The sequence below is a fragment of the Tachyglossus aculeatus genome, chromosome 17 (assembly GCF_015852505.1).
Source record: "Tachyglossus aculeatus isolate mTacAcu1 chromosome 17, mTacAcu1.pri, whole genome shotgun sequence".
In the NCBI taxonomy this organism is placed as follows: domain Eukaryota; kingdom Metazoa; phylum Chordata; class Mammalia; order Monotremata; family Tachyglossidae; genus Tachyglossus; species Tachyglossus aculeatus.
In genome coordinates this window covers 48,979,986-49,003,098 of record NC_052082.1, presented here as the reverse complement: position 1 = coordinate 49,003,098, position 23,113 = coordinate 48,979,986, and the positions used below count along the sequence as shown (strand labels likewise).

Genomic DNA, 23,113 nt, shown 5'->3' with positions numbered 1-23,113 from the left:
CTCAATAAATACGATTGCATGAATGAGTGAATGTTGGGTAGGGACCGTCTCTCTATGTTCATTCATTCATTCATTCAAACGTATTTATTGAGCGTTTACTGTGTGCAGAGCACTGAACTAAGCGCTTGGGAAGTACAAGTCAGTAACAGTGAGAGGCGGTCCCTACCCAACAGCGGGCTCACAGTCTAGAAGGGGGAGACAGACAACAAAACAAAGCATATTAACAAAATAAAATAAATAGAATAAATATGTCCAAATAAAATAAATAGTGTAATAAATATGTACAAACATATACATATATACAGGTGCTATGGGGAGGGGAAGGAGGTATGGCGGGCGGGATGGGGAGAGGAAGGAGGGGGCTCAGTCTGGGAAGGCCTCCTGGAGGAGGTGAGCTCAGTAGGGCTTTGAAGTATGTTGCCAACTTGTACTTCCCAAGCGCTTAGTACGGTACTCTGCACACAGCGCTCAATAAATACGATTGAATGAATGAATGAATGAATTTGTTAAGCACTTACTATGTGCAAAGCACTGTTCTGAGCGCTGCGGAGGTTACAAGGTGATCAGGTTGTCCCACCGGGGGCTCACAGTCTTAATCCCCATTTTACAGATGAGGGAACTGAGGCCCAGAGAAGTGAAGTGACTTGCCCAAAGTCACACAGCTGACAATTGGCAGAGCTGGGATGTGAACCCATGACCTCTGACTCCCAAGCCCATGCTCTTTCCATTGAGCCACGCTGCTTCTCCTGGTATTTATTAAGGGCTTACTATGTGCAAAGTTCTGTTCTAAGCGCTGGGGAGGTTACAAGGTGAGGGGAGGTGTTGGGAAGCAGCGTGGCTTAATGGAAAGAGCCCGGGCTTTGGAGTCAGAGGTCATCGGTTCAAATTCCGCCTCTGCCACTTGTCAGTGGAGTGACTTTGGGCAAGTCATTTCACTTCTCTGGGCCTCAGTTCCCTCATCTGTAAAATGGGGATCGGACTGTGAGCCCCTTGTGGGACAACCTGATCACCTTGTAAACTCCCCAGCGCTTAGAACAATGCTTTGCACATAGTAAGTGCTTAATAAATGCTATTATTATTATTATTATTACAAGGTGATGAGGTTGTCCCAAGGGGGGCTCACAGTCTTAATCCCCATTTTACAGATGAGGGAACTGAGGTACAGAGAAGTGAAGTGACTTGCCCAAAGTCACACTGCTGACAATTGGCGGAGTTGGGATTTGATCCCATGACCCTCTGACTCCAAAGCCCGGGCTCTTTCCACTGAGCCACGCTGCTTCGGCTGTGTGACTTTGGGCAAGTCACTTCACTTCTCTGGGCTTCAGTTCCCTCATCTGGAAAATGGGGATTAAAATTGTCCCACGTGGGACAACCTGATTACCTTGTATCTACCCCAGCGTTCAGAACGATGCTTCGCACATAATAAGCACTTAATAAATGCCATTATTATTATTATTCCCTCATCTGTAAAATGGGGATTAAAATTGTGAGCCCCACCTGGGACAACCTGATTACCCTGTATCTACCGCAGAGCTTAGAACGATGCTTCGCACATAATGAGCACTTAACAAATGCCACCATTATTATTATTATTATTATTATCCCCTCATCTGTAAAATGGGGATTAAAATTGTGAGCCCCACCTGGGACCACCTGTGTACCCTGTATCTACCCCAGCGCTTAGAACAGTGCTTTGCATAAAAGTACTCAACAAATGCCGCTATTATTATTATTATTATTATTATTATTATTATTATTATTATTATTCCCTCATTTGTAAAATGGGGATTAAAATTGTGAGCCCCACCTGGGACCACCTGTGTACCCCGTATCTACCCCAGCGCTTAGAACAGTGCTTCGCATAAAAGTACTCAACAAATGCCACTATTATTATTACTATTATTCCCTCATCTGTAAAATGGGGATTAAAATTGTGAGCCCCACCTGGGACCACTTGAGTACCCTGTATCTACCCCAGCGCTTAGAACAGTGCTTCACACAAAAGTACTCAACAAATGCCACCATTATTATTATTATTATTATTATTATTATTATTCCCTCATCTGTAAAATGGGGATTAAAATTGTAAGCCCCACGTGGGACCTGATTACCCTGTATCTATCCCAGTGCTTAGAACAGTGCTTGGCACATAGTAACCGCTTAACAAATACCATAATAATGAAAATAACTCTCGATTCGGACTCGATGCTCGGTCACTTTGGACCTCGTTATTCTTTCCTCTCCAGGGTTCCGAGAAGGGAATGCATGGAAAATAGGGGATACGCAAATAAGAGGCAGCTGAGATGCAAATATAATAATGATAATAATAATTGTGGCATTTGTTAAGCACTTACTTTGTGTCAGGCACTGTACTATAATGGTGGTATTTGTTAAATGATAATATGGTATTTGTTAAGCGCTTACTCTGTGCCAAGCACTGTTCTAAGCTCTGGGGTAGATACAAGGTGATCAGGTTGTCATTCATTCATTCATTCAATCGTATTGACTGAGTGCTTACTGTGTGCAGAGCACTGTACTAAGCGCTTGAGAAGTCCAAGTTGGCAACATACAGAGATGGTCCCTACCCACCAGTGGGCTCACACTCTAGAAGGGGGAGACAGAGAACAAAACAAAACATATTAACAAAATAAAATAAATAGAATAAATAGGTACAAATAAAATAAATTGTCCCACGTGGGGCTCCCAGTCTTAATCCACATTTTACCGATGAGGTAACTGAGGCACAGAGAAGTGAAGTGACTTGCCCAAAGTCACACAGCTGGCGAGTAGGGACTGTCTCTCTATGTTGCCAACTTGTACTTCCCAAGTGCTTAGTCCAGTGCTGTGCACACAGTAAGCGCTCAATAAATACGATTGATTGATTGATTGAGTGGCGGGGCCGGGATTAGAACCCACCCAGTGTGGCTTTCCACTAAGCCACACTGCTTCTCGTGACTCACTATGTGTCAAAACTGTGGTAGATTCATTCAGATAATACAGTTCTGGCCCTGCATGAGACTCAAAGTCGAAGTATAGGGTAGAACAGGTATTTAATCCCCAATTTACAAATGAGGAAACAAAGGCGCAGAGAAGTTAAGTCGCTTGCCCAAGGTTACACAGCAGGCTAGTGGCGGAGCAGGGATTCAAATCCAGGTCCTCTACTTATGAAGTCCATGCTCTTTCCACTAAACCACCGTGTTTCTACAGTTTTCTCTCCTTAAATTGCAATCTTAGTCGCTGCTCTCATACCCATCCCCACTCTTCCCTGGAGTTTTCTAGGAATAGCAGGAAAAGACGAGGGTTAGCATCTTGGGGTTTCATGTTGGGCCGCCCACTAGTGCTTTTATGTTATTATAGGATTGCTCCTTCTGGTGTGTTATTGAAGGGCTGTTTGTGTACAGATCGAGCTCTTTGCTTTACTTTGAATTGTTTCCAAGAATCCTACGATTAGCTGACACCAGTGAAAGGAGAGGTTCCTTTCCCCATCACCCCCTCACTTCCTTCTTTTCTCTTTCCCTCTCTCCCTCCCTCTCTCCTTTAATAATAATAATAATAATAATGATGGTATTTGTTAAGTGCTTACTATGTGCACTGTTCTAAGCGCTGGGGGGATACAATGGGATCAAGTTGTCCCACGCGGGGCTCACAGTCCTAATCCTCATTTTACAGATGAGGTAACTGAGGCTCTGAGAAGTTAAGCGACTTGCCCAAGGTCACACAGCAGACATGTGGTGGAGCCAGGATTTGAATCCATGACCTCTGACTCCAAAGCCCGTGCTCTTTCCACTGAGCCATGCTGCTTTCCTTCTTCCCTCCCTCCCTTTCCTCATTCTTCTTTCCTCCCTCCCAGTCTCCCTCCCTTCCTTCCACCACAAAATTTACCGAACTCTTCTGCATACTTGGCACTTGGGAGAGTACAAAAACAAGTAAGTTATGATTCCTGCCCTTGAGAAATTTGCAGTCTAGTAGGAGAGGCAGGCAGACTGAAGTGCTTACATACAGCGGTAGTAGGAGGAAAAATAGACATATAATCGGTCTACATGGAAAAATGAATAATTATTCAAACATCAACATATATATAAATGCCACCTACCCCATCCACATACCACATAAGGGCTAAGGACGGCATTTGGGATGACAAATGGTAACTGCAATCAATTAATCAAACGTATTTATTAACTGTTTGGTGCAGACGGAGGACTCTACTAAGCACTTGGGAAAGTACAACTCAACAAAGTTGATAGATGCCACCTCTGCCCAAAAGGAGCTTTCAGTCTAAAGGAAGAGGCAAACATTAAAATAAATTAGAGACAGGGGAATGGTAGGGTGTAAGTGCTCAATCCATTATGTTTATTGAGCAACTACTCTGTACAGGGCACTCTATTAAGAACATGGGAGAGTACGATAGAATTGAAAGAAGTGAACCCTACCTCTAACACTAAGCGCTTAATAAAAACCATTGATTGATTTAAAAGGTTTACCATTCAGCGTGGGGGATGACAGGCACACAATTCTTTGCAAATGGGAGAAGAAGGAGAGCTCTAACTCGTTCTACCAAGAGAATGGAAAGATGGGATGAGGAAACCAACAGATGCATTAAAAAGTAGATGAGATCGATGGATAGAAACGTAAATACAACCGGTGGCTGGTAACGCCCAAGTCCTAAGGTGGCTGATAGGACTTGGGGAGAAAGAAATGAATCAAGGAATGCCTCCCGGAGGAGGTGAGTTTTCATTGAGAGAGGTGAGAATTGAGTTGTGGAGGAGGCATCCCCCTGCCTCGCCACTGAGCATGGGGAAGGTGGAGATGGGAGGGGCTGCCCCTCTCCGGGGTTGTTACCCCTTGGCCTGGGACCGGTTTCTGGATGAAGCGAGGCTAGCCCCTGCCCCTCCTTAATAATTATGGTACTTGTTAAGCGCTTACTCTTTGCCAGGAACTGTTATAAGAGCCGGGGTAGATACAAGTTATTCAGGTCGGACACAGTCCCTGTCCCACGTGGGGCTCACCGTCTGAGTCCCCATTTCCCAGATGAGGTAACTGAGACCCAGAAAAGTGAAGCCACTTGCCCAAGGTCACACGGCATACATGTGGCGGAGCAGGGATTAGAACCCAGGCCTGTGCTCTATCCAGTAAGCCACGCTGCTTCTCTGTTCTCCTTGTTGGCCCCTTGTTGTCTGCGGACAGTGGGAGGGGAGGATCGTGGGCATCGGGGCATCATCACCGGGCACTGTCCCGCCCCTAACTCCCCCTGGTCCTGCCGCCTTCCCTTCTCTGTCTGCCCACGCAGGTGAGTCGGGCTGCCTCCCGTGGTCCCCACAGCAGCCCAAGATTCCACCTCAGTTCCTCCCATCCCTTGCCCCGGGATGGGACCCTTTCCACTTCCCCTGGCATCCCCCAAGCCCCTGCCCGGGGGCGGAGGGCTCTGAGTCCCCTCCGGAGAAGGAGAGCTGCCTCCTGGGCTCTGCCCCCCGCCCCCCTCCTGGCCTTCCTCCTCCTCCTGGCCTTCCTCCTCCTAGTCCTCCTCCTCATTCTCCTCCTGGTCCTCCTCCTCCTCCTGGTCTTCTTCCCTGACCTCCTCCCGCTCCTCCTCCTGATCCTCCTTCACATCCTCCTCCTCCTCCTCCTCCTCATAGTCCTCCTCCTAGTCCTCTTCCTCCTCCTCCTCTTGGTCCTCCTCCTGCTCCTCCTCTCCTCCTTCTCCTCCTCCTAGTCTTCCCCCTCCTCCTGGTCCTCTTCCTGCTCCTGCTCCTGCTCCTCCTCCTCCTCCTTCTCCTCTTCCTCCTCCTCTGCTTCTTCTCCCCCTCCTCCTTCTCCTCCTGCTCTTCCTTCTCCTCTGCTCCTTCTCCTCCTCCTGCTCTTCCTTCTCCTCTGCTCCTTCTCCTCCTCCTCCTCTTCCTTCTCCTCTGCTCCTTCTCCTCCTCCTCCTCCTGCTCTTCCTCCTGCTCCTCCTCCTCCTTCTCCTCTTCCTCCTCCTCTGCTTCTTTTCCCCCTCCTCCTACTCCTGCTCTTCCTTCTCCTCTGGTCCTTCTCCACCTCCTCCTCCTGGTCCTCTTCCTGCTCCTGCTCCTCCTCCTCTTCCTCCTCCTCTGCTTCTTCTCCCCCTCCTCCTCCTGCTCTTCCTCCTCCTCTGCTCCTTCTCCTCCTCTGCTCCTTCTCCTCCTCCTCCTCCTCCTGGTCCTCTTCCTGCTCCTCCTCCTTCTCCTCCTCCTCTGCTCCTTCTCCTCCCCCTCCTCCTTCTTCTCCTCCTCCTCCAGCTCCTTCTCCCCCTTCTCCTCTCCCCCTCCTCCTTCTCCTCTGCTCCTTCTCCTCCTCCTCCTGCTCTTTCTCCCCCTCCTCCTTCTCCTCTGCTCCTCCTCCTCTGCTCCTTCTCCTTCTCCTCCTCCTGCTCCTCCTCCTGCTCCTGCTCCTCCTCCTGGTCCTGGTCCAGCCTCCCTCCCTCCCTCTTTCCCGCGCCCCTCTCCCCTCTCCCCTCTCGGACGGACGGACGGACGACCCCCACGGCCCCCAGCCCGGGCCCGGCCTCGTCGGTAAGGGTCGCACGTGGGCGGAGAAGTTTGGGGGCAGAGGGGTTGGAGGGGTCCATCCCCCCCCCCCCCTTCAGGGACCCCAGGGAGAGCTGGCAGGGGAGCGGGCTCCCCACCCGTCGGGTGGTCGAGGCGGGCCGGAGAGGGGGCCGGAGAGGGGGCTCGGTGGGACCCCTGGGATTGGATGCGGGGCCTGTGGGTGGGGGGAGGTTGGGGATGGTTGCGGGCGGGAGGGTCCCTGGTCCCGGCCACTGGAATTTCCGGGGATCAGGTTACGGCCGGGCCCGGGGAGGCGCCCAATACACACACACACACACACACACACACACACAGGCACAGACACAGACACAGAGACCTCCCCTCTCGCCCCCCTCCCTTTCCCCCTCTGTTCCCCACTCGGAGTTGGTTTGGGTTTTTGAATGGTTATCAGCTGTGTGACTTTGATGATGATGATGATGATGGCATTTATTAAGCGCTTACTATGTGCCAAGCACTGTTCTCAGCGCTGGGGAGGTTACAAGGTGATCCGGTTGTCCCACGGGGGGCTCACAGCTTTAATCCCCATTTGACAGGTGAGGTAACTGAGGCCCGGAGAAGTGAAGTGACTTGCCCAAAGTCACACAGCTGACCATTTATTTTGTTAATGATGTGCATATAGCTTTAATTATTTGTCCTGACAACTTGGCACCTGTCCACATGTTTTGTTTCGTTGTCTCTCTCCCCCTTCTAGAGTGTGAGCCCGTCGTTGGGTAGGGACCGTCTCTATGTGTTGCCAACTTGGACTTCCCAAGCGCTTAGTACAGTGCTCTGCACACAGTAAGCGCTCAATAAATACAATTGAAGGAATGACTGTTGGCGGAGCTAGGATTTGAACCCATGACCACTGACTCCAAAGCCCGGGCTCTTTCCACTGAGCCACGCTGCAGTTGGGCCATTAGCAACGGGTTCCTGGTCCCACCTATTTTAGGGTCTCCCCCAATCCTTGTGTTTTCAATAGTACTCATGATGGTATTTGTTAAGCGCTTACTATGTGCCAAGCACTGTCCTAAACACTGGGGTAGATACAGGGTAATCAGGTTGTCCCATGTGGGGCTCACAGTCTTCATCCCCCTTTTACAGATGGGGGAACTGAGGCCCAGGGAAGTTTAAGAGACTTGCTCAAAGTCACACAGGTGATAAGTGCTCAGTGGGAAGAACCCGGGCTTTGGAGTCAGAGGTCATGGGTTCGAATCCCGGCTCCGCCAATTGGCAGCTGTGTGACTTTGGGCAAGTCACTTCACTTCTCTGGGCCTTAGTTCCCTCATCTGGAAAATGGGGATGAAGACTGTGAGCCCCACGTGGGACAACCTGATCGCCTTGTAGCCTCCCCAGTGCTTAGAACAGTGCTTTGCACATAGTAAGCGCTTAATAAATGCCATTATAAAAAAAAAGTGGTGGGGCGGGATTAGAACCCACAACCTCTGACTCCCAAGCCCGGGCTCCTGCCACTAAACCACACTGCTTCTCATGCTGCTGGTTTTGCAGGGTCTCCCCTAGTCTCTGAGCTATAGTGGGGTTGCTTCTACTCTTTGGGCTATTGTAGGGTTGCCCCGAGTCTCAGGACTGTTCATTCATTCATTCATTCATTCATTCAATCGTATTACTGTGTGCAGAGCACTGTACTAAGCGCTTGGGAAGTCCAAGTTGGCAACATATAGAGACGGTCCCTACCCAACAGTGGGCTCACAGTCTAGAATTGTAGGGGTGCCTCTAGTCTCCCAGCTACTGTAGGGACTTCCCTAGTCTCTGGGCTGTCGTAGTGTCTCTGAGCGTCTCTTAGGGTCTCTGAGCGTGGCATACTGGCAAGAACACGGGCTTGGGAGTCGGAGGTTGTGGGTTCTAATCCCAGCTCCGCCACTTTCCAGCTGTGTGTGTGACCTTGGACAAGTCACTTCTCTGGGCCTCAGTTCCCTCATCTGTAAAATGGAGATTAAGACCGTGAGGCCCCCGTGGGACAACCTGATCACCTTGTATCTCCCCCAGCTCTTAGAACAGTGCTTGGCATATAGTAAGCGCTTAACCAATACCATTATTATTATTATTATTATTATTCAATCATTCATTCAGTCGTATTTATTGAGTGCCGGCAGGGTGCAGAGCAGTGTGGCTTAGTGGAAAGAGCGCAGGCTTGCAAGTCAGAGGTTGTGGGTTCTAATCCCACCTCCACCACTTTTCAGCTGCGTGACTTTGGGCAAGTTATTTCACTTCTCTGGGCCTCGGTTACCTCATCTGAAAATGGGGATTAAGGCTGGGAGCCCCATGTGGGACAACCTGATCACCTTATATCTCCCCCAGCTCTTAGAACAGTGCTTGGCACAGAGTAATCAATCAATCGTATTTATTGAGCGCTTACTGTGTGCAGAGCACTGTACAAAGCGCTTGGGAAGTACAAGTTGGCAACATATAGAGACGGTCCCTACCCACCAGTGGGCTCAGTAAGCGCTTAACCAATACCATCATTATTATTAGTAGTAGTAATAGTAGTCTCTGAGCAATTGTAGTGTTTCCCCTAATCTCTGGACTATTTTAGGGTCACCCCCAGTCCCTGGGCTGTTGTAGGGTGGCCCCCAGACTCTGGGTTGTGGTAGGGTCTCCCGGGATCCCCGTGGTTTTGTAAGGTCTCCCCGAGTCCCTGAGTTATTGTTGCATCTCCCCAAGTTCCTTGGTTTCTTTGCCAGGGTGGATCTCTCGGCTGGGCAGCTGGGTGGTGAGGGCACAGAGCTGAGTGGCTGCCAAGTCCGTGCCCCCCAACACCCCCCAGCACCCCCGGAGGATGAACATCCTGGCACCAGTGCGGAGGGACCGCATCCTGGCGGGGCTGCCCCAGGTAGGGGCAGCTCTCGGACTCCCATCGGATCAGATCGGATCGGATCGGATGGGGAGTCCCTTCCCGGAGGCTCGCTCCGTGGGAGACGAGGTCTGGGGTGGAGATCGGGGGGCAGGGGAGGGTTGTCCGGCTTGGGGATGTGGCACAGTCAGCCTCTGAGAGGGGTGGGGAGAGAAGGGCTGGGAAATTTTGGTTGGGGCGAAGGCGCTCCCCCTTACCCCAAGAAAAGGCTTCCAGTTCGGCGGCTGGGATGCTTGTGGGTGGTTGGGCCGGGACCCAAGCCCAGGGGCCGGGGGTGGGGATGGGGTGGCCAAGCAGGCCGATCCCTGCCCCTCTTCCTCCCTTCCTCCCTCCTTCCCGCCTTCCCGCTCCTCTCGCCCGCTGCAGTGCATGCGGCAGGAGGCCGCCCTGCACACCCACGGAGACTTCCACCCTCGCGTCAGCAATGCCTGCCAGGAGCAGAGAACGGGCACCGTGGGGTAAGTGTGGACCGGGGGGTCGAGGGGGCCGCAGACCCCTCCCCGGTTGCTCCTAGAGCCCAAGTCGGGGCTCAGGATGGAGAGGCCGTCTGACTCGGGCACACACAGGGGCAACAGCCAGACAGACGCCCCCTCCTCCGCTGGGACGGAGATTCAAACCCCTGGCAGACACGCTCACTACAACCCCTGCCCACTCAGAAATTTACACAGGTACCCCTACACTCTCCTGTTCACGGGCTCTCAGACGAAACCGTGCCCAGCCCGATTTGCTTGCATCCACCCTAACGCTTAGCAGGGTGCCTGGCACACAGTAAGCTCATAACAAATGCCACAGTTATTATTATTATTAAATGCAGACCCACAGATACACTCGGGGACACACACACACACACACTCATACAGCCCTCCCCACTAGAATAGCTTTCCCTGACTCTTTTTTTCCTGGGAGAATGTGTGTAGGGTGGGGTGTGGTGTTTGTGTATGTGTTTGTGTGTGGTCTGGTGATGGCATCGTGGATGGGGCTGGGCCTGAGCCTTGGAATGAGCCTGGGGAGACATCCGCACCTGGGTGGCTTCCACGGTGTCAGAGCTCGGGCAGGGTGGGGTGGCGGGGCTTCCAAAACTGGCACCGTGCCCCGGACCGGGCGGAGAAACTGAGGTCCGGGCTCTGGGGAACGGAGGGACAGGAGGAGGAGGGCCCGGGAGGAAGAGCCGGCGGGAAGAACGCGGTAGAGTCTCCGCTCCGTCCTCCTTCAGCAGGTTTAAGATCTCCAAAGTCATTGTGGTGGGGGACCTGTCTGTGGGGAAGACTTGCCTGATAAACAGGTACAACAGCGGACGTGCGCGGGCGCCGAGGGGAATCGGCCCTTCTGTGGGGCGGCGGGGAGGGGGACGATCCCGGCCCCGGAAGAAGGGTCAGGGGACAGGGATGGGGAGGAGAGGAGGGATGGGACCGGGGTTGAAGGGAGAAGGAGGAATGAGGCCCTGGCTGGAAGAAGGAGGAGGGATGGGGCCAGGGCTGGAAGGAGGAGGAGGGATGAGGCCAGGGCCAGAAGCAGGGCTTCCTGAAGAGCTGGGCCTCTCTCAATTAATTCATTCATTCAGTCGTATTTATTCATTAATTCATTCAATCGTATTTATTGAGCGCTTACTTTTTGTATATATGTTTGTACGTATTTATTACTCTATTTATTTATTTTACTTGTACATATCCACTCTATTTTATTTTGTTAGTATGTTTGGTTTTGTTCTCTGTCTCCCCCTTCTAGACTGTGAGCCCACTGTTGGGTAGGGACTGTCTCTATATGTTGCCAACTTGTATTTCCCAAGCGCTTAGTACAGTGCTCTGCACACAGTAAGCGGTCAATAAATACGATTGATTGATTGATTGATTGATTTTTCCTCTCCTCCTCCCCATCCCCCCGCCTTACCTCCTTCCCCTCCCCACAGCACTTGTGTATATATTTATACAGATTTATTGCTCTATTTATTTTACTTGTACATATTTACTATTCTATTTATTTTGTTAATGATGTGCATCTAGCTTTAATTACTTGTTCTGATGACTTGACACCTGTCCACATATTTTGTTTTGTTGTCTGTCTCCCCCTTCTAGAGTGTGAGCCCGTTGTGGGGTAGGGACCGTCTCTATGTGTTGCCAACTTGTACTTCCCAAGCGCTTAGTCCAGTGCTCTGCACACAGTTAAGCGCTCAATAAATACGATTGAATGAATGAATGCAGAGCACCATACTAAGCGCTTGGGAAGTCCAAGTTGGCAACATATAGAGACGGGTCCCTACCCAACGGCGGGCTCACGGTCTAGAAGGGGGAGACAGACAACAGGACAAAACATATTAACAAAATAAAATAAACAGAATAAATATGTACAAATGAAATGGAGTAATAAATACGTACATACATATATACAGGTGCTGTGGGGAGGGGAAGGAGGTAAGACGGGGGGGATGGGGAGGGGGAGGAGAGGAAGGAGGGGGCTCAGTCTGGGCCCCCAGACTATTGAGCGCTTACTGTGTGCAGAGCACCGTACTAAGCGCTTGGGAAGTCCAAGTCGGCAACATCTAGAGACGGCCCCTACCCAACAGCGGGCTAACAGTCTAGAAGGGGGAGACGGACGACAAAACAAAACGTATTAACAGAATAAAATAAATAGAATAGTAGATATGTACAAGAGCATAGTAAATATGGACAAATCCCGGCCCCGCCACAGGTTCTGCAAGGACACCTTTGACAAGAATTACAAGGCCACCATCGGGGTGGACTTCGAAATGGAGAGATTTGAGGTGTTGGGTGTCCCCTTCAGCCTGCAGCTGTGAGTGTCTTTGGGACCCCCATTCCCAGGGTCCCCGGGCCCCGGGTCCCCCAGGCCCCTTCCTGTTCCCCTCCGCAGCCCCACCCGCCCATCCCGTGTCTCCAACCCTCAAACACAGAAGCAGCGTGGCTCAGTGGATAGAGCCCGGGCTGTGGACTCAGAGGGCACGGGTTCAAATACCGGCTCCGCCGCTTGTCCGCTGTGTGACTTTGGGCAAGTCACTTCACTTCTCTGGGCCTCAGTTCCCTCATCTGGAAAATGGGGATTAAGACAGTGAACCCCCCCGTGGGACAACCTGAGCACCTTGTAACCTCCCCTGCGCTTAAAAAAGTGCTTTGCACGTAGTAAGCGCTTAATAAATGCCATTATTATCATTATTATTATTATTCCTTCCCTCCCCACCCTAAGGCTCTGAGGCTGTATCCCCTGCTGCCCCCCACCCTCAGCCTCCGCTGATGCTGCCCCCCAACCCCCCAACTCTGTCTCCCGCAGCTGGGACACCGCGGGACAGGAGCGATTCAAGTGTATCGCGTCCACTTACTACCGCGGGGCCCAAGGTGAGGACTGCCCTGGAGGGGCAGGGGTGGGACTCAGGGTGGGCCCCCACAGTGGCTGGGGCAGGGGGGCTCAATAAGGAGCACCCCGGCACCCCCCAGTCACCCCTACAATTTGCCCTCCCCAGCCATCGTCATTGTGTTTGATGTGAACAACGTTGCCTCTCTGGAACACACCAAGTATGAACCAGGCTGGGGGCAAGGCGGAGTGGGGAGAGGAAACGGGGCAGGGGAGAAAAAAGGGGTGGTGGGGAACAGGGAGGGGGACGGGAGTCCCAGGTGGGACAGGGACTGTGTCCAACCCGATTGGGACGGTGGCTGGCACCTAGTAAGTGCTCAACAAGTACCGCAGTTAGAATGACGCAGGCAGGAGCGGAGGGATTGGCAGAGGGTGGGGGCTTTCAGATGGGTAGGGGGTCCCCGTTCTCAGGAGGAGCTCACATCCTTCTGCCCGCTCCAGGCAGTGGCTGGCCGATGCCCTGAAGGAGAACGATTCCTCCAACGTGCTGCTCTTCCTCGTGGGCTCCAAGAAGGATCTGAGTGTGAGCGGAGGGAGAGGAGGAGGGTGGGACAGGAGGGGGCCACGGAAGGCCGTCCTAACCCCTTCCCCAACCTGTCCCCACCGTCTCCCTCAGACACCGGCCCAGTATGGGCTCATCGAGAAGGATGCTGTCCGCGTGGCCCGGGAGATGAAAGCGGAGTACTGGGCTGTCTCCTCTCTCTCTGGTGAGTCTCGCCCGCGAGCCCCAGAGACAACTCTTCTATTTATTTTATTTTGTTAATATGTTTTGTTGTCTGTCTCCCCCTTCTAGACTGTGAGCTCACTGTTCGGTAGGGACCGTCTCTCTGTGTTGCCAACTTGGACTTCCCAAGCGCTTAGTCCAGTGCTCTGCACACAGTAAGCGCTCAATAAATACGATTGAATGAATGAATGAACTCTTCCACCACCCAGTTCCCTCAGTCCCTTCTCGTGTGCCCACTGGGCACGGCAGCAGGGCCCAGGCTTCCTGACCGGCCTGTGGCCCCCACCCCCCCGGTGCCCGCCCCACTGAGTGCCCGCCCTCTGTGCCAGGGGAGAACGTGCGTGAGTTTTTCTTCCGCGTGGCGGCCCTGACCTTTGAGGCCAACGTGCTGGCAGAGCTGGAGAAGAGCAGTGCCCGGCGCATCGGGGAGGTTATCCGTGAGTGCCCGGAGGGTGCAGCAGTTGGTCGGGTGGGGAGGGGGAGATGGGGATGGGAATGGTCCCACCCCATCCCCTGAGACCCTGCCCTGGGCCTCTCCACCCCACACTCCTCTCCAGGAATCAACAGCAATGACAGGGACCTGTATCAGACGACGGGCAAGAAGAAAGCCAAGTGTTGCCAGTGAGCAGCAGGTCCCCAGGATCCCTCAGGGCCCGGACCAGCCCGGAGTGGAGTTCTGCAATGGCCCCGGCCCTGCCCCCACTAGCCACCCTCAACCCTCCAGAGCCTGGTTGGACTTGGGTCAGCACAAAGCCATCCTGACCAGGTCGGGGAAGAATCCGGGTGGACTCTCAGGCCCCGGCAGTTCCCCGTTTGGGACGGAAGTGAGCCGGGCCCAGGTGGGAAAAGTCTGGAACTACCCTACTGGGGGGCCGCTCTGGAGCCTGGCAGCTGACCCAAGGGCTTCTAGATCCTCAAGGCAACTTTATGCAACAAGCACCACTCCGCTCACCTCCGGCGTGGCTCCCAATCGCTTCCAGTTTGACCGCGCCCCGGTTGCCTCTCCAACTCACGGTTGGCGTGGGCAGCCTCCGGTGCCAGACTGGACAGGGGAGGGGCAGCTCTGGGCCTAGCTTGGCCCTGGATTCCTAGCAAACCCAGAGCTCTGAGGCTGGAGCCAGGGTGCCTGCCCCGGGCTGGACTGATCAATATTTGCACTGTACTTTTTTGCAGACCAAAGAGCTGACCCTTCTGCCAGGGGAAAGCACCTGCTGGGCATTGGCACTGCCATGGCGTTGTTCCTCCTTCTCTGCCCCGTTCCCCCCCCACCCCACCCGGGGTACAGCTCAGCAGGCCAAACTATGGGGCCGGAGGGGTCACTGAGCTTGGCTGAGTCCCCAGGCACCATCAAGCTATGGCAGAACTGCCCCGGAAACCACCCTCCCCCTGCCTCTCTCATGCAATAAAATCCTGTTTGTACTCAGTGTGCGGGAGCCAGAGACCTTTATTGGAAGGGGAAGGACCACTTGGGGAAGGTATTCACCACCAAGAGGGCAGTTGCTCTCGGCCCACGGGGTGCTGGTATTGAGTAGCCACTGGTGCCAAGGCAGGGAGGAGGAATTAGCCGGGGGAACTCCTACCTCAGCCCTGAGGGGTGTGGGGAAAGCGAGTGGCAGGGATCTAGGCACACAGTGGGCACCCGTAGATGGCCGCTGGGTAGGGACCGTCTCCATATGTTGCCAACTTGTACTTCCCAAGCGCTTAGTACAGTGTTCTGCACCCAGTAAGCGCTCAATACTGAATGAATGAATGAATGAATGAATGGCCACTAGTCTGTCATTCAGAGTCCTTGGCTTGATAGCTGCCTGTGTGTCTATCGGGTTTCCCGTCCAGCTGCTCCCTGGGGCTCCCGCACTGAATCGCTCACATCCCTGACGGAGATCTGGGGAGTCACTTCGGCTTCTTCCCACCTTCTGTTCGCTTTTTCTCTCCTCCCCTTCTCCTATTGCTTCTCTTGCTCCTCCTCCTCCACCACCGCCATAGAGGGGAGCGGACCCAGACACCTAGACCTCCGATTCCCCCACCACCGCCTTCTTCCTCCCCAGCCGCTTTTCACCCCAAAATTCCCCTCTCCCCCAGCCCCTTTTCACACCCCCAGTCCCCTCTCCCCCAGCCCCTTTTCACACCCCTATTCCCCTCTTTCCCCAGCCCCTTTTCACACCCCTATTCCCCTTTCCCCAGCCCCTTTTCACACCCCCAGTCCCCTCTCCCCCCAGCCGCTTTACACCCCAACATTCCCCTCTCCCCCAGCCCCTTTTCACACCCCCAGTCCCCTCTCCCCAGCCCGCTTTACACCCCAACATTCCCCTCTCCCCCAGCCCCTTTTCACACCCCCAGTCCCCTCTCCCCAGCCCTCTTTCACACCCCTATTCTCCTCTTTCCCCAGGCCCTTTTCACCCTCCAGGCCCCTTTTCACACCCCCATTCTCCTCTTTCCCCAGCCCCTTTTCACACCCCCATTCTCCTCTTTCCCCAGCCCCTTTTCACCCTCCCCCAGTCCCCTCTCCCCCAGCCCATTTTCACCCTCCAGGCCCCTTTTAACACCCCCATTCCTCTCTTTCTGCAGCCCCTTTTCACACCCCCATTCCCCTCTCCCCCAGCTCCTTTCCACACCCCTATTCCTCCCTCCTCAACCCCTTTTCACACCCCCATTTCCCTCTCCCCCAGCTCCTCTTCACACCCTCTTCTCAGTTTTTTAACACCCCATTATTCTTTCTCCTCTCCCAGACCTTCTTTACCCCCTTCCTCCCGCCCCTTTTTCACACCCCCATTCTCCTCCCCTCATCCCTCTAGACTGTGAGCCCGTTGTTGGGTAGGGACCGTCTCTATATGTCGCCAACTTGGACTTCCCAAGCGCTTAGTACAGTGCTCTGCACACAGGAAGCGCTCAATAAATACAATTGAATGAATGAATGAATGAAAGGAAGTCCCGGCCCACCTGGAGTTAGAGGGGCTGCCTGGTCCCAGATCCAGGCCGAGCTCTGGGACCAACGATCCCGGCCGTGAGAGGACGGCAGCATTGGACTCCCCTCCTGCCTGCCTCCTGCCCATTTCTGGCTCGGTCACTTCAGGCTGGCATTGTGCCATCCCAGGATGCCAAGAGAGGCAGCCGGGTCCAGCTAGGGACTGGTGAGAGCTGGCAGGGTCTTTAGGCTACAAGGGATTTTGCTGCCTGGGGGAGGAGGACGGGGAACTGAACTGACTGGAATTGCAGCAAGTAGATTGGAGGTTACACGTAATAACAGTAATTGTGGTATTTGTTAAGCGCTTACTCTGTGCCAGGCGCTTTACTAAACACTGGGGTGGATACAGGCGAATCAGGTTGGCCACAAATCAGCCCATGTGGGGGCTCTCAGTCTCATTCATTCATTCATTCCTTCAATCGTATTTATTGAGCGCTTACTGTGTGCAGAGCACTGGACTAAGCGCTTGGGAAGTCCAAGTTGGCAACTTGGCAACTTTTAGACTGTGAGCCCACTGTTGGGTAGGGACTGTCTCTATATGTTGCCAACTTGTATTTCCCAAGCGCTTAGTACAGTGCTCTGTACAAAGTAAGTGTTCAATAAATACGATTGATTGATTGATTGAACATATAGAGCCGGTCCCTACCCAACAGCAGGCTCACAGTCTAGAAGGGGGAGACAGAGAACAAAACAAAGCATATTAACAAAATTAAATAAGTAGAATAAATATGTACAAGTAAAATAAATAAATAGAGTAATAAATACCTACAAACATATATACAGTCTCCATCCCCATTTTACAGATGAGGTGACTGAGGCACAGTGAAGGGACTTGCCCAAGGTCACACAGCAGGTAAGCAGCATTAGAACCCACGAGGAAGGGCTTCCCGACTGTGGTGATGCTGGATGGGGAATGGGAAGGGAGCAAGGGTGAGCCCGTTGTTGGGTAGGGACCATCTCTACATGTTGCCGACTTGGACTTCCCAAGCGCTTAGTACAGTGCTCTGCACACAGTAAGCGCTCAATAAATACGACTGAATGAATGAATGCAGAGGCAGACTGGGCAAATGGGCTCTGTGTGTGTTCGACTTTGTGTGCTCTGCACACAGCAAGCACTCAATAAATACTATCGATTGATTGACCTTCTCCCCTCTCGTTTTCCAAACCATGCCTCTCTATTTTACTTGTTCATATTTACTATTCTATTTATTTTATTTTCTTAATGATATGCATCTAGCTTTACTTCTATTTATTATGATGACAACACCCGTTCACATGTTTTGTTGTCTGTCTCCCCCTTCTAGACTGTGAGCCCGCTGTTGGGTAGGGACCGTCTCTATATGTTGCCAACCTGTACTTCCCAAGCGCTTAGTACAGTGCTGTGCACACAGTAAGCGCTCAATAAATACGACTCCAAAGCCTGTGCTGTTTCCACTGAGCCACGCTGCACGCTTACTATGTGCCAAGCACTGTTCTAAGCGCTGGGGAGGTTACAAAGTGATCAGGTTGTCCCACGGGGGGGCTCACAGCCTTAATCCCCATTTTAAGATGAGGTAGCTGAGGCCCAGAGAAGTGAAGTGACTTACCCAAAGTCACACAGCTGACAATTGGCAGAGCTGGGATTTGAACCCATGACCTCTGACTCCAAAGCCCGGGCTCTTTCCATGGAGCCACGCTGCTTCTCTAAGATGGAACATGGCCAATCGCTAGTGTTTCCGATCCCAAGTTACTGCGTGGGGTGGTTGTCATTCATTCATTCGTTCAATCCTATTTATTGAGCGCTTACAGTGTACAAAGCACTGGACTAAGCGCTTGGGAAGTACAAGTTGGCAACATATAGAGACAGTCCCTACCCAACAGCGGGCTCACAGTCTAGAAGGGGGAGACAGACAACAAAACAAAACAAAACCTAGCCAAGCTAGCTCTCTTCCTCCCTTCAAGGCCCTGCTGAGAGCTCACCTCCTCCAGGAGGCCTTCCCACACTGAGCCCCTTCCTTCCTCTCCCCCTCGTCCCCCCTCCATCCCCCCATCTTACCTCCTTCCCTTCCCCACAGCACCCGTATATATGTATATATGTTTGTACATATTTATTACTCTTTATTTTACTTGTACCTATCTATTCTATTTATTTTATTTTGTTAGTATGTTTGGTTTTGTTCTCTGTCTCCCCCTTTTAAACTGTGAGCCCACTGTTGGGTAGGGACTGTCTCTATATGTTGCCAATTTGTACTTCCCAAGCGCTTAGTACAGTGCTCCGCACATAGTAAGCGCTCAATAAATACGATTGATGATGATGATGATATTAACAAAATAAAATTAGCTGCCAGGATGTGAATCCCTATAATCCCGGTCCCCGGGGGCTCTGAGGACAGGAGCCAGGAGCAGCGGCTGGCTCCTACCCCAACGGGCTAATCTCCTGGGCCCAGCCTGCCCCAGTCCGGACCCCTTCCTGGGGACTCATTCTCCCTGTAAAACTCTTCTCAACAAAGGGAACAAAGAGCCATTGAGGGAGCCGAGGCAGACAAGGTCGGTTTTCCACTCAAACTCCTTCCGTCAGGATCTCCATCTCCCCAATTCTCACGCCCTGACACCTCTGGTTTGACCCCCCTCCTACCCCCACCACCAGGCTCCCTCCTGCCGATGTTTCTCAAACCGCCTGTTGCTAAAGTCCTATTTCCTCCTTCCACCCTAGGAAGGAACACTGCTTTTGGTCTTCCTGTCGTCTAGCCTCAATCCCTTCTGCTGTAGTTTCTGCTCATTTCATCGCGTTTCTGCCTCATTGCGGGAGAGGAGAAGGCCCCCCTCCTGGATCTAATAGCCTCTCTAGACCGTAAACTCATTGTGGGCAGGATATATGTCTACCGACTGTGTTATATTGTTATATCGTACTCTCCCAAGCGTTGAGTACAGTGCTGTGCACACAGTAAGTGCTCAATAAATGCGATCGCTCGATTCTCAGGGGCTGGAAGACCTTTACTCTGCCCCCCCCCCATCAGATCTCTTCTCTCCAGTCTGAACAATCCCACATCCCTCTCACGGAAGGCCCTGCTCTCAGCTGGGCGATTTGGGGAGTGTTGATCCAGGTGGGCTTCCTGGAGGAGGCCACCCGGATCCGGGTTTTCATCAGCAAGTTCGGTGAGCAGCTGCTGGTCTTGGACTCTGCGCCCACCTTTCTCAGGAAGGGCTACTTTCCTTACACTGGGAAACATCAGCACGCAGTAAGCGCTCAATAAATAGGACTGGGTGAATCAATCAATCAATCAATCGTATTTATTGAGCGCTTACTGTGTGCAGAGTGAATGTATGAATCTGATCCCGCGGTAAGGCCTGTGCTAGGTGGAGTGGGGCAGGAGCTGATGGAGAGAGAGCCCCTTCATCGATACTATAATGATTGATAAGGCCCTCGCTGTGAGGTAGGCACCGTTTGAAGGGGAAGGGTAGATCCAAGAGCAACCATGCCATGCTGGTTTTTGACAGTGCCCCCTTTTCTCCCTGAGCTCACGCCAGGGAGGCGGGTGAAAGAAGGAAAGTGGGGAGGGGAGGAAAGGGGGGGACCACTTACTTCCCTTAGTGAGGGGTACCCTGAAGAGTCGGGAGGAAACCGGCGCGGCCCCTGAAACCAGACCGGGAGACGGGCCACCTGGGACCTCCTTCTGGGACCTTGGGCCCCATGGGTCACCTGTGTCCCCCAGGGGAGAAAGGGGGTCCCCAGGGTGAGTGGAGCAGACTTTGGGCAAGTCACTTCACTTCTCTGGGCCTCAGTTACCTCAACTGTAAAATGGGGATGAAGACTGTGAGCCCCCCCGTGGGACAACCTGATCACCTTGTATCTCCTCCAGCTCGTAGAACAGTGCCTTGCATATAGTAGGCGCTTAGCAAATACCATAAAAAAAAAGTAGCCAGGAGATCCCCAGATGGATCCTCATTAGGAAGGAGTGGGGGCTGCCAGCTTGGACCCTGGCAGGGTAAGAATAATAATAATGGTATTTGTTAAGCGCTTACTATGTGCAAAGCACCGTTCTAAGCGCTGAGGGGGATACAAGGTTATCAGGTTGTCCCACAAGAGGCTCACAGTCTTCATCCCCATTTGACAGTGAGGGAACTGAGGCTCAGAGAAGTTAAGTGACTTGCCCAAGGTCACACAGCAGACATGTGGCAGAGCGGGATTCGAACCCATGACATCTGGTAAGGGGAAGCAGCGTGGCCCAGTGGAAAGAGCCTGGGTTTTGGAGTCAGAGGTCATCGGCTCTGCTACTTGTCAGCTATGTGACTTTGGGCTGGGCCTCAGTTCCCTCATCTGTAAAATGGGGATTAAGACCGTGAGTCCCCCGTGGGACAACCTGATCACCTTGTAACCTCCCCAGCGCTTAGAACAGTGCTTTGCACATAGTAAGCACTTAATAAATGCCATTATTATTATTATTATCTGACTCCAAAGCCCATGCTTTTTCCACTGAGCTATGCTGCTTCTCTAAGTTCAAAGGCTGGAGCTCACCCGGGAGAAGGGCCTAGATTTGGGCGTGAAAGAAGCCGTCCTTGATGGCATCTTGCAGAATGAACCCCCCTCCTTCCACTCCCCCTCCCCACAGCACCTGCATATATGTTTCTACATATTTATTACTCTATTTATTTGTACATGTTTATTTTATTTATTTTGTTAATATGTTTTGTTTTGTTCTCTGTCTTCCCCTTCTAGACTGTGAGCCCACTGTTGGGTAGGGACCGTCTATGTTGCCAACTTGGACTTCCCAAGCGCTTAGTCCAGTGCTCTGCACACAGTGAGCGCTCAATAAATACGATTGAATGAAGGAATAAATGAATGTCAGCCCTAGGCATGATGCCAACGCCGAGTCCCAGGGCGGACGAGGCGCTAAGGCACCGGCTGGAGAGGAAGCCGATGGCACCGGGGGTGGGAGAGGGCAGAAGTGCCCCCACCCACCAGTCCACAGACTGACACGAGGCCTGCCTCGGCCTGCAAGAAACCAGATTCTGCCCATAGCTGCCCTGCCATGGCCCTTTCTCTCCTCCGCTCTTGCTCCTGGCATGGCCCAGTAAAAGCTTGGCACAGGCGAAGTTTGGGGGCATACAAGCGTAACCCCACGGCCCACCGGTGAGCCGCAGCTGCTGCCGGAACCGACAGCGGTGTTGTTTCCGGTGGATGCCCCTGGGGCAAGGCCAGCTGAGAGGGCAGAAGTCCATACATTCATTCAATCATATTTATTGAGCGCTTACTGTGTGCAGAGCACTGTACTAAGAGCTTGGGAAGTCCAAGTTGGCAACATATAGAGATGGTTCCCTACTCCACAGTGGGCTCACACTTGGCAGGACACTGCGGGCAAGATGGCCATCTCCAGGAGGCCCAAGGCCACCGCTGGCACTTCAGCTCAAGCAGTGTACTCCAGATCTGGAGAACGCTATTGAGTCACGGGGGGCATAGCCCCACTTACAATTTCAATGCCCACTACCCACATAGGGTGGACCCTTCTCATCTGCTTCTGTGAGGTGAGAAAGGAGCTTGGGAGGTGCCCTGTCCAAGAAGATGGACTCGGAGTCAGGGAGAGGGGGATCGGGGGTAACTGCAACCATATAATAATCGCCACAGCAATAAAAGGGTCATCTCCTCCGCTACTTTGCTATGGCCAGTGTCTCTCAGCTGTGGGGACAATTGGAAGCCACTGGTGGAGAGGGTGGGGAAGGGAGATGGCAGAGAGGCCCCAAGCCTCGTCCTCCTTAGTGGAAATCGGGGCAGGCAGGTCCCCCCAAGCCAGCCCAACTGCAGCCAGTCAGGCCCTCGGGGGGCTACCAGAAGCCCCAGCTTGGGCCCCAGTCTCAGCCTTGAAAATTGCCATCCTCTAAGCAGAATACCTGTTTTGAGGGGCTCAGGCCTGCCCTTTGAGTGTGAATAGCATGGAGAGCAGTGGAAGAACAAGTAAGGTACTTGTTAAGCACTTACTATGTGCCCAACACTTTTCTAAGCACTGGGCTCACCTGGGTGGCGGAACCAGCAAGGAGGCAGAAGCCCCAGAGGGACGGCCCTAGAGGTAGTGGGAACAACCGGATCCGGGGGCGAGGAGAGGGCAGAGAGTAATAGGTGAGAAGACCGGGATTGACTTATGTTCTGAACACCCCTCAACTCCGCAGAGGAAGGACCCGTTGGCACCATATGTGAGACAGCGCGTGCGCTCAGATGAGGGAGGGCCGCGTATTCCCGAGCCCTCACAAAGCTGTGTGACACAGACCTTATGGGAAAGCGGTCAACAGGCTGCCCGGAACAAAGCCGGGGGGCTTCACGTCGTCACTGCATGTCCACCAGGGCCGTCAGGCGGATGCTGGGAATGGGGGCAGAAGACGGAAATGACTTCTAAAGCAATGCGCAGTCGTCTCCAGGGCTCAAAACGAGAGAAAGCAGGGGGCAACAGGTGGGAGGGAAAGGGGAGAAGCTTGGGGGTCTGAACAGGGGTAGGAGGGACCTCGGGGGCATCCGCCCCAGTTTAAATCAGTTGAACTGGAAGGGAAGGTGCAGGGAGGGTGGGGCCGGGAGGAGCACAGTGGCACCCAAGGGAGCTGCAGACTTGCTGACAGCGAAGGGCAGGAGACGGCAGAATTGTCCCCCGCCACCCCAAGGTGTGTGTTTTAACAGATGGATTGGAGGGAGA

The 23,113-nt window shown here is 53.0% G+C and overlaps 1 protein-coding gene across 2 annotated transcripts; it reads left to right on the top strand.

The window, feature by feature from the left end:
* The first annotated feature begins 6,465 nt into the window (after positions 1–6,465).
* Positions 6,466–14,919, top strand: RAB34 (RAB34, member RAS oncogene family). Of its 2 annotated transcripts, none has more exons than XM_038759282.1 (11): positions 6,466–6,527; positions 9,242–9,390; positions 9,778–9,869; positions 10,628–10,693; positions 12,097–12,198; positions 12,691–12,755; positions 12,881–12,932; positions 13,213–13,294; positions 13,388–13,478; positions 13,825–13,932; positions 14,053–14,919. In XM_038759282.1, the coding sequence occupies exons 2-11, from the start codon at positions 9,337–9,339 to the stop codon at positions 14,118–14,120; spliced, it is 780 nt and encodes a 259-aa protein (XP_038615210.1). In that variant the 5' UTR covers positions 6,466–6,527; positions 9,242–9,336; the 3' UTR covers positions 14,121–14,919. The 2 variants fall into 2 exon arrangements, with proteins under 2 accessions (XP_038615210.1, XP_038615209.1); XM_038759281.1 differs by having other exon boundaries at positions 10,625–10,693.
* Positions 14,920–23,113: the final 8,194 nt, after the last annotated feature.